Source organism: Mustelus asterias, chromosome 8 (assembly GCF_964213995.1).
Source record: "Mustelus asterias chromosome 8, sMusAst1.hap1.1, whole genome shotgun sequence".
Classification (NCBI taxonomy): domain Eukaryota; kingdom Metazoa; phylum Chordata; class Chondrichthyes; order Carcharhiniformes; family Triakidae; genus Mustelus; species Mustelus asterias.
In genome coordinates, this window is record NC_135808.1 from 91,777,571 (window position 1) to 91,789,663 (window position 12,093).

The following is a 12,093-nucleotide window of genomic DNA, read 5'->3' on the forward strand; positions in this document are numbered from 1 at the left end:
GGAATCATTATGGGTAGAGATGAGGAATAGTAGAGGGAGAAAGACACTAGTAGGTGTGGTATATAGGCCCCCAAATAATAATGTTGAGGTGGGGAGGGCTATAAACAAGCAGATAAGGGATGCGTGTAAAAACGGAACGGCAATAATCATGGGGGACTTCAACATGCACATTGACTGGCAGACTCAAGTCGGTAAGGGTGGAATGGAGGAAGAGTTCTTAGAATGCTGTCGGGATAGTTTCCTTGAACAGCATGTTACGGAACCGACGAGGGAACGAGCTATTTTGGATCTGGTATTGTGTAACGAGGTAGGTAGAATTAAGGATCTTATTGTGAAGGACCCTCTTGGGTCTAGTGACCACAATATGGTCGAATTTCTGATTCAGATGGAAGAGGAGAAAGTTTGGTCCCAAACCAGTGTCCTCTGTTTGAACAGAGGGAAATATGATAGGATGAGGGATGAATTGGCTAAGGTAGACTGGGAGAGCAGGCTGGCAGGTAGGATAGCTGAGGAACAGTGGAGGATTTTTAAGGAGATCCTTTTCAGTTCTCAGCAAAAATATATTCCAGCAAAAAACAAGGATTGTAAGAAAAGGGAGAACCAGCCGTGGATAACGAAGGAAATAAAGGAGAGTATTAAAATAAAAACAGCTGCGTACAGAGTGGCCAAAAATAGTGGAGAAACAAGTGATTGGGAAAAATTTAAGAAACAACAAAGAGAGACTAAGAAAGCGATAAAGAAAGGAAGGATAGACTATGAAGCTAGGCTAGCAATTAATATAAAAAATGATAGTAAAAGTTTTTATAAATATATAAAAAGGAATAGAGTGGCTAGAGTGAATGTTGGACCCTTGGAGGACGAGAGGGGGGAGTTAATAGTGGGAAATGAGGATATGGCTGAGTCTTTAAATAAGTTTTTTGTGTCGGTCTTCACGGTGGAGGACACAAATAGTTTGCCAAATATTAACGATAGAGGGTTGGCAGCAGGAGAAATACTTAATACAATTAATGTAACCAGAGAGGCAGTGCTGGGTAGACTAATGGGACTGAAGGTGGACAAGTCCCCGGGTCCGGATGGAATGCATCCCAGGGTATTGAAAGAAATGTCAGAGGTAATAGTGGATGCGTTAGTGATTATTTATCAAAACTCGTTGCATTCTGGGGTAGTGCCGGTTGATTGGAAAACGGCTAATGTTACGCCGCTGTTTAAAAAAGGAAGGAGACAAAAGGCGGGTAACTATAGGCCGGTCAGCTTAACGTCTGTAGTAGGGAAAATGCTGGAATCCATTATTAAAGAGGAGATAGCAGGGCATCTGGATAGAAATGGTTCGATCAATCAGACGCAGCATGGATTCATGAGGGGAAAGTCGTGCTTGACGAACATGTTGGATTTTTATGAAGATGTGACTAGGGCGGTTGATGGAGGAGAACCGGTGGATGCGGTGTTTTTGGATTTCCAAAAGGCGTTTGATAAGGTGCCCCATAAAAGGCTACTGAAGAAGATTAGGGCACACGGAGTTGGGGGTAGTGTGTTAAAGTGGATTGGGGACTGGCTATCCGACAGGAAGCAAAGAGTCGGAATAAATGGGTGTTTTTCCGGTTGGAGGAAGGTAACTAGTGGCGTGCCGCAGGGATCGGTACTCGGGCCGCAACTATTTACCATTTATATAGATGATCTGGAGGAGGGGACGGAGTGTAGGGTAACGAAGTTTGCAGACGACACAAAGATAAGTGGAAAAGTGAATCGTGTGGAGGACGGAGAAGATCTGCAGAGAGATTTGGACAGGCTGAGTGAGTGGGCGAGGATATGGCAAATGGAGTATAACGTTGAGAAATGCGAGGTTATACACTTTGGAGGAAATAATAACAAATGGGATTACTATCTCAATGGAAACAAATTAAAACATGCTACCGTGCAAAGGGACCTGGGGGTCCTTGTGCATGAGACGCAAAAGCCCAGTCTGCAGGTACAACAGGTGATCAAGAAGGCAAATGGGATGTTGGCCTATATTGCGAAGGGGATAGAATATAAAAGCAGGGATGTCTTGATGCACCTGTACAGGGCATTGGTGAGGCCGCAGCTGGAATACTGTGTGCAGTATTGGTCCCCTTATATGAGGAAGGATATATTGGCATTGGAGGGAGTGCAGAGAAGGTTCACCAGGTTGATACCGGAGATGAGGGGTTTGGATTATGAGGAGAGGCTGAGGAGATTGGGTTTGTACTCGTTGGAGTTTAGAAGGATGAGGGGGGATCTTATGGAGACTTATAAGATAATGCGGGGGCTGGATAGGGTGGAGGCGGAGAGATTCTTTCCACTTAGTAAGGAAGTTAAAACTAGAGGACACAGCCTCAAAATAAAGGGGGGTCGGTTTAAGACAGAGTTGAGGAGGAACTTCTTCTCCCAGAGGGTGGTGAATCTCTGGAATTCTCTGCCCACTGAGGTGGTGGAGGCTACCTCGCTGAATATGTTTAAAGCGCGGATGGATGGATTCCTGATCGGTAAGGGAATTAAGGGTTATGGGGATCAGGCGGGTAAGTGGTACTGATCCACGTCAGATCAGCCATGATCTTATTGAATGGCGGGGCAGGCTCGAAGGGCTAGATGGCCTACTCCTGCTCCTATTTCTTATGTTCTTATGTTCTTATGTTCTTATGTATGGTTTTGCATCCACTATTGGAGAATTTGACTACACAACTTAAAGGAGATAGAATGTGGGGTTTAGGGAGACTAGAGAACGGGGTTCTGGAAAGAGAGTAATATTCTGGAAAGCCAATTGGTGAAGGTTGATGCTGAAGTCAATCTTTACTCTGTCTTACATTTATTTACAGAGCAAACATTACAAGCAAATGCCTCCATGATGTGTCTCTATATGCTCAAGTGAAACCCCAATTATTACCGTCCATCTGCACATAATTAAACACAAATTTATATACAAATAACAAGGTTATTGGATGGAGCAGAAGGAGACTGGGTTATTTGTTTGAGTCTTAACTGATGACATCTTTTTAGCATCAAAGGACAGAATATCATGTGGGACAGATCAGTTGAATTCTTAAGTGCAATGTACAATAGGTTCACAGATGCTGTCAGACCCGCTGAATTTTTCCAGCATTTTGTGTTTTAGATTACATTTCTACCATCCCCAGTTTTTTTACTGTATACAGTAGGATTTGGGGGTACAGTGATGATTTTCAGAAATTGCTAGTTGGTTGAATTGTCCATAATTAGACCAGTTCAAAGTGATCAGAAGCAGAAAATCTACAGCAGAGAAAAAAACCATTCATTCAATCCATTGTGCCTGTGCCAGGCGAAAAAGGTTATCATGTCTAATTCCACATTCCAGTTCTTGATCCATAGTCCTATAGGTTACGGCAATTCATGTGCATATCTAATTTTCTAGTAATGCAATCAGGACTTTGCTTCTAGAAACCTTTCAGTGAGTTCCAGATTTCCATCACCTGGGTGAAAAATATCCTCAACTCCCCTCTAACTCTGCCAATTACTATAAACCTATTCCCCTTTGCGACTGACCTCTCTGCTAAAAGAAATAGATCCTCCCTGCCACTCTAGTTGAGCCCTCATAATTTTATACACTCAGATAAGTTTTCCCTCAGTGTCCTTTGTTTCAAAGAAAACAACCTCAAGTTTTACTCATTGGAGATTTGCAAGGAACGTTACATTTTAACTATACTCGCTAGTACATTTCTCATCCATCCTGTAATTTGGTGACTACAACTGTGTCCAGTACTTCAGCATGTACCCTAACTAGTATTTTATACAGTTCTAGTATGATTAACCTCCCAGTCTTTATGCTTGATGCCTTGACTAATAAATGAAAATATCTCATAAGCTTTCTTGACCACCTGATCTCCCTGTCCAGCTACCTTCAGGAATCTGTAGAAAGACGCACTAAGATCCCAGTTTCCTCTGCACTTCTCAATATCCTGCCATTTATTGTGTATTCCCTTTCCGCCTTTGCACTCTCAAAATGCATTACCTCACACTTCTTCGATTGAATTTAATTAGTCAGTTTTCTGCCCACATGACCAGTTCGTTGCTTTCTTCTTGCAATCGACAGCTTTCTTTCAAGCACATAGCCATTGTTTGCATAATTTCCAAACCTCTTAATTATGTCCCCTACATGTAAGTCCAAATCATTGATATATACCATCAAAAGCGTAGGAGCTACTACAGTTCTCTGAAGAACTCCATTGGAATCAATCTGCCAGTCACAACCCATCAACCAGTATCCTTGTTTCCTGCCGGTGAGTCTATTTTGGATCCAATTTTGACAGTTGAGCTTGGATATGGATTCTTAATTTTCTAACCAGTCTGCTATATGGGACCTTGTCAAAAGCCTTGCAAAAATCCATGAAGACTTCACCAAATGTGCCACCCTCAACACTGCAGCACAAGCCATTAGGCAAGGGATTCCACCAAATTCGCCAGTAAAGAGAACTGCTTTCATTTACAATAAAATATGTTCATGATCCCTTGTTGTAGTCATAGTCAAACATTCATCCAATATGTTTAAATCTCTCATATCTTCTGTTAGAGAGGACAATCACAAACGATTATCATGTTAAAGGTTTAACAGGAAATTTCCATGGAAAAAATACACAAATATATTGAATTGCAAAAAATTACAAGTGCACCACCATTTTGTCCATTTATTTGTGCTTTTGCTACTTGATATTACTGAGACTATCCTTTGTGTTTAAAACTCTTTTCACTTGTGATACTGAACTACCTCAGTGCCAGTTTGTGAGGTTTCTGACTGGGGCTGTACTGATAGAGCCATTGATAAATGAAGTGGTATTCACCTCAGCAATGCCAACACTCCAGTGGACTTGCTCTAGTGCTACATCACTCGTGTATCCAATGTCTTCCTGGCCCAGACCACAATATCTCAATATCCTGCCATTTATTGTGTATTCCCTTTCTGCCTTTGCTCTCGCAAAATGCATCATCTCACACTTCTTTGATTGAATTCAGTTTGTCACTTTTCTGCCCACATGACCAGTTCATTGCTCTCTTCTTGCAATCCACAGCTTTCTACAATGTACTGTCACTGCCTTGAGAAGCAGTGACATTTGAACCTATTCCTTATAGCTCATTAGTGTTGGGGAATGGTTTGCACCAGATAAGACAATAAGACATAGGAGCAGAATTAGGCCACTCGGCCCATCGAGTCTGCTCCGCCATTCAATCATGGCTAATATTTTTCTCATCCCCATTCTCCTGCCTTTTCCCCATAACCCCTGATCCCCTTATTAATCAAGAACCTATCTATCTCTGTCTTAAAGACACTCAATGACCTGGCCTCCACAGCCTTCTGCGGCAAAGAGTTCCACAGATTCACCACTCTCTGGCTAAAGAAATTCCTCTTCATCTCTGTTTTAAAGGATCGTCCCTTTAGCCTGAGGTTGTGCCCTCTGGTTCTAGTTTTTCCTACTAGTGGAAACATCCTCTCCACGTCCATCCTATCCAGGCCTTGCAGTATCCTGTAAGTTTCAATAAGATCCCCCCTCATCCTTCTAAACTCCAATGAGTACAGACCCAGAGTCCTCAACCGTTCCTCATACGACAAGCACTATAGATCAGGCACTATAGTTAAAAAATGAGTTGTGAAAACCTGGGCAAAGCTGTCCTTCAGGACATTTATGGAAGCCGTCATTGTCGCCTCCGTCAAAATAACAAATGCCCTTTGAAACTTTTTCTGGCATCTTCAGGTTGCAATGATTTGGATTGCATGATCGCACAAGGCTTCTGCAGCACTTCCATCAAAGATATAATGGACAAGGAGTTGAAAACACGTAAATTCATATCCTCCATGAACATAATAAATAACAACACATCACATTCAAAAAAGATAAACACTTTTAAATAAAACACATCCTTTTTATTCATATTTTCTGAATACCTCTACAGTCATCTTCAGAATTATTCAAGAAAAACTGATAATATTCATTCTGCAAGCTTTCACAGGCATAAATGTAAAACAAGGGCAAAACTGATATAAATGTAAGGACAATATCTATTCTGATACCTTGATACTGAAGAGATTAGTAAGTACAGGTTATTTAGTAATACTTTATCAACTATATTAGACTTACATATTTCTGAGTTATCAGTTAAACAAGACTGCCTGGTTATTTTGCAAAAATATGTAGGGGCTGAATTTTCATGGGCATTTTCTGAATTATCATGGGCATTTTCTGAATTATCATGGGCATTCTCTGAATTATCCATTGTAACTCTAGTAGGAAACGCGTGTAAATCGCCATTAAATGAGGCAAATGCTATTTTCCAAGGTTTCAGAGGCTCTTTTGCTGAACTGCTTTGCAAGTATTATGATATGCTGGCTTATACTAAGTAATTTGATCTGTAAATGTGACCACGACACGTCTGACTTAAATGTCCCTTTCCATGAACTCTACAAGACTGGCATTTTCTATTTATTGATGTAATTTATTTGATTATTGAGTCTTATGATAAACTGTCTTGATTTTTCCCATCTTGCTCATCTCTGTGAGAATTACATTAAAATTTCAAAAACCTGTTGTCACAACCTATGTAATTTTCCCCAAAACAATACAGCTCTCTATAGATGCCCATAAATGCTATACTTTTTAGACAATAGTTTCATTATAGGTTAATTAAACCATGGTATTTAACCACTTCTACCATGCTATACAACCCATAAACTAAGAAGGTTCCATTAGAAAAACAAATTATACTGTTAAAAAATGAACATATTGTGCATATTGTCTATAATTTAGGGTCATAAGACGTATCTGTCTGGTCTCTTGTAACTTGCCTTTTCATCATGCATTCCAGTACATGATCAGTTGCAGTTAGTGATCGATGGTTCAAGGCATTGGGCAAGGAGAAAGAAATCCACTTTGAAACAGGGAGGAAACAGCTTTTGGTTGGTCACTTAACACATTTGGAAGCATCCACGCCAATAATTTTAACGTAAGCACTAGGTTGTTAACACTAGGAAAATTAGAGTAGGGGATTACAGAAGACATTTTTGGTAAACAGCTAGTTTTCTTCTGGCAACACTGTAACTGCCACATACAGAATCAAACTGGAGACTGAGACATTAGATTGATGTCCAAAGTTTTGTTTGCTATCCTTCAGGATACCTTTAGGACATTTTTAAAAGTCTTTTTGGAATTTATGTCTTGCTCAGGAATTTAAATAAATTGCCTTTGATCTGTTGCAAGAAGCAGGTTTGATTTGGCAGATTTTTTTTCCCTCATTCCATACTTTAATGTGTTCTTACCAATACTTCAAAAGGTCTTTAGTTGTGTAACTTAAAACAGATGTTGCTTCTGTGATTCAAAGGTGCTATGAGGATAGGTTTAATGTTATTAAGTTCTAAAGGTGAACCACAGTGGGTTTCAGGATGAAATTAAGCAAACCCCAACACTCTCTGTGCTACCTTTGCACCTTAAAATAATTGCATTACTGTGTATGGTTTGGGGTAAATATGAAGCAAAAATACATTTTATGTCCATTAAAACAACAACATGAACCAAGATTCACTAAAACGAATCACCAATAGGATATTTTTGTATGCACAGTAATTATACATTAGTCATAAATACTCTAAATTTTACATATCTTACAATCAAATTACAAATGTTACAATCTGATGCACGCTCACTGTATAGTATTGCCACGTTTTGTACAGATTTTAAAATTCCAAGGGCATGATGGCACAGTGGTTAGCACTGCTGCCTCACAACGCCAGGGACCCAGGTTTGATTCCCGGCTTGAGTGACTGTCTGTGTGGAGTTTGCACGTTCTCCCCGTGTCTGCGTGGTTTTCCTGTGGGTGCTCCAGTTTCCTCGCACAGTCCAAAGACATGCTGGTTAGGTGCATTGGCCATGCCAAATTCTCCCGCAGTGTACCTGAACAGGCGCTGGAGTGTGGCGACTCGGGGATTTTCACAGTATCTTCATTGCAGTGTTAATGTAAGCCTACTTGTGACACTAATAAATAAACTTTAACTTTATATCTGTATTTACTATGTAATTTATACACATTTACAAATTTTCTAAAGTTCCTCAATTAAATATAGTTTTTTGGGTTTTTTTCTTAAAACAAAGAATGCCTAGATAATGACCATGGTGCCACAACAGTGGAGGCTCACAAACAAGTTACAAAACACGATCTAAACACCACAATACATTCATTACAAATGCAAAAAATACAATAAAGTTTACTTCAGAATGGAAATAATACTTGTCAAAGAGCAGAGTTAATCAATGAAACTGGATAGCAAAACTACATTAACAATTCATAGCATGCGTCAACCACTTCAAAACCATTGTTGGAGACACTGAATTTAAGAGGAGAAAAATGCTCAAAGTATCGGTTCACCTGATTTGTAAATTACTTGATTGAGCACCCTAATTGTAAGAAGCTTTTTAAAAAGGTAATGTTCTCATCGAGTAGTTTTGTCAGATATTCTGACAATTAATTTTATTGATTGATTTGAGAATCACAAAGCAGTAAGTTGAACCTCTGTCAAATGGTATCAGTTTCACAATGATTGTCCAAATCTGATGCACGCTCACTGGTGTAGTATTGCCATGTTTTGTACAGATTTTAAAATTCCAAAGGCACAAAAAGTAAACATAAAATAGAAATTTAAAAATGAAATACGGATTCCTGCCGTGAAAAAGCAAACAAAGGGAAACTGCAATAATTAATTCTAATCAAACAACACTGAGATTTAATTTACTTAATGCATCACTGCATTGATCACAAAAGGAGGTAGAGGTGACCAGAGTAAAGAGTTCTGTGTGCTTTTACAACTGATAATTTTGCTTTTTTTTCCACTAGGCGTGTGTCTTTTTTTCTTTGTTTTGTCCTTGGGGGTCACAATAAATTGCACAGATTTAGAATGAACTTTGTTTTTTTTTTACGACTTTTGAATGGACCTACCTCGCATTGAGTTGATCTTTCTCTACACCCTAGCTATGACTGTAACACCACATTCTGCACTCTCTCATTTCCTTCTCTGTGAACGGTATGCTATGTATGGCGCATAAGAAACAATACTTTTCACTGTATACTAATACAGGTGACAATAATAAATCAAATCAAATCAAAATTTTCCCCATTCCTCTAAAACCACCGCCATGCTAAGTTTGAAACATGCCAGCAGCCCTTTGATACCTCATTGAAGTGATAATTTTTCAAGTGTGAACCCTGACAGTGAGCACTGGTTGACTAGATAAATTTGAGATAGATACCAGCAACTTGAGTCTCATCTTGTCCTCATTCAAGGTTCACACCATACATTTTTGAATAAAGGGTCACTGGATAGCAAATGGAAGCAGGAATGCCAATTCCCTCCATCGCACCTTCCCCAAACCTACGCACATCCCACGAGCTCCAGCATACTGTATCTTGTTAACTCCACACAGCACAAAGGTGAAACGGGGATGATAGTGGTCCATGAATCTGGGGTTCACACTAGATAATGCATTGTCCAATTAAACCATCAAGCATGTTAAGGTTTTGTTTCTTACCTAGTTAACAACATTTTCTTTTTCAATAATGTTGCTATTTGATGGTGGTTATCTGTTTCTCCACTTTCTGCAACTTGAAGAGGTGTCTTTTTTAAACTATTTGTCAACTGAAACTTAGGTTTCTCACCTTCAGACCAGTTGATTAGTTTTTGAGCAGTGCTAAGGTTGCCAGATTTGCAAGCACAATGCAGAGGTGTGTCTTTGGCATTATCTAAGGCATTAATGGCAGCTCCACTGATCAACAGCAACTCTATCAGGTCCTTGTCACTATGTTCTGCTGCTAAATGTAATGGTGTTTTCCGCCAAATATTTTTAACATCTATGTTTTTATTTTTTCCAGCCAATAAAAGAGCTTTGACAACAATGCTATGGCTATTGCTGGCTGCATAGTGCATTGGAGTATTCCCATCCATATCCTTTGCAGTAAACTTGGCCCTTCTGGTTAACATCAAAGATACAAAGTCCAAATGGCCTTCATTAGCAGACAAATGGAGTGGGGTCTTCTTCTCCATATTTACTGCATTAGGATCTGCCCGGTTTGACAGAAGGAGCTCTGCAATTGAGGCATCTCCAACTACAGCAGCCATGTGCAAGGGTGTTTTCATACCTCTATCTTTGGCATTTACATCTGCTTTGTTCTGGATGAGACACTCAGCCGTATCTCTGTTACCTTTTTGTGAAGCGATATGTAAAGGTGTAACTGCTTCTTTAGTGACAGCATTGACTTTTGAACCTCCTGCTATCAAAGTTTCTATCATTAGTCGTTGGTTCTGAAAGGATGCAACATGTAAGGGTGTTTGGTTGCCAGAGCCAATTATGTTTGCATCCATGCCCATGTCAATCAACAGCTTTGCAACAGAAAGAGACCCAGTTTGGACTGCAAGGTGTAATGCACTGTCCATATTTGGTGTCCTTTCATCTAAACGTGCACCTTTATTTATCAGGATATTGACAGATTCAACATGGCCAAGTTCTGCTGCTAACAGTAAAGGGGTATATTGCATTCCATTTCTGGTGTTGATGTCAATGCCCTGTTCAATGATAATGCCCACAGTTCTGTATAGATTTTTCTGAACTGCTTTAAACAGTGCATTGACTAAGACGGTAGAGTTAATTTCACTGGCATGCTCCAAGATCAGCTTCATCAGGAATTGGTCATTACTATCAAATGCTGCATGAATTAAATCAATATTCACCTTGGCTCCAGCCTCCAGCAGTACTTTCACAGTATTGAGATGTCCTTGGGAAATAGCATGAAACAATGGGGTCCTGTTCTTCTCATCCTTAGCATCAACTGGAGCTCCATATTGGAGAATGATTCGCGCTAATTTACTCTCATCTCTGAGTGCAGCCATGTGCAAGAAAGATTTCTTCCTTTTATGGTTTCTGGCTTCTTCTTTCAACATCAACTTCACCATGGAGAAATGACTGTTCTCTGCAGCTAATTGCAATGGACTTCTGGATTCTTTATCCAAAGCATAGATGTGTGCTCCAGCTTGGAGAAGCATTTTAGCTGCACCCAAATGTCCCTCCACTGCAGCCCGGTGGAGGGGTGACTGCCGTTTATTATCCCTCACCTCTACCTTTGCTCCTTTATTCAATAAATATTCAATAATTGTAACATGCCCATGAGCAGCAGCAATGTGCAACAGGGTTTCATTAGAAGCATTTGTGCCATTTACATCATTGTCTCCAAAAGCTCTATCCAGACTGGAAAGATCTCCTAATGCTGCAGCTTGGAAGAGCTCAGTTATTTCGATCCAGATGGGTTGAGGTCTAGCAACTCTTTTTAACGTTTGACGTGGGTTCTTTTTATGTGTCATGTTCTGTCTGAATTCCTCTGACGTTTTTTGGCTGTTCCTGGGGATTTCATCCTTATCTCTTTCCAAAAGGTATCCCACCAGCTGTCTCTTGGCTTTCCCAAAGCTGCTAGACACATTACTGACATAGCATCTGATGTGATCATACAGAGTTGGTTCCACACACTTGAGGCAAGGATAGAAGAACAGCCTGCAGGCTCTCTCTCCGCAAGAAACCAACATATCCAGAATTCTTGCGTTCTTCTCCTCTCGCGTCTTATAGCTTAACACAGCCATTTTCTTGTCCAGTGAAATGATACGATTCTCAACCAACCAGTCCAGAAGATGATCGGTGTTGATAATCCCTGCTACAAGTTCCTTCTTCTTGCTCTGTAGAACCTCAATTGCATATGGATTTGTAAAAATACCTGTACTGTTTATAGCCATTGTGGCAGATCGACATGTGTACTGATTAAGGTGTAGGTCGATTGGCAACAAAAAAACTTTATCCTTCCGTCAATTGTCAATTCTCGAAGGAGAGTCTCTGTGTTTCATGAAGTAGACAGACAATTCCTTCTACTGCTGAAAGTCAATCACCTTTAAGCTGATATAACTTCACATCAAAATCGAGTCCTCAGGGGCTTGCAAGATTGCAACTGGCATTAAATGAGTCCTAATCCCGAATGAATCGTAAACTGTCCCACCAAACCATAGCAACAAGGTTGGGTTGCTTTATTCCG

The 12,093-nt window shown here is 40.0% G+C and overlaps 1 protein-coding gene across 1 annotated transcript; it reads right to left on the reverse strand.

Annotated features, from left to right (window-relative positions):
- Nucleotides 1-9,550: 9,550 nt before the first annotated feature.
- caiap (CARD- and ANK-containing Inflammasome Adaptor Protein) lies at nt 9,551-11,800 on the reverse strand. The gene has a single exon (XM_078219205.1). It carries the CDS (start codon nt 11,798-11,800, stop codon nt 9,551-9,553), a length of 2,250 nt encoding a protein of 749 aa, XP_078075331.1.
- Nucleotides 11,801-12,093: the final 293 nt, after the last annotated feature.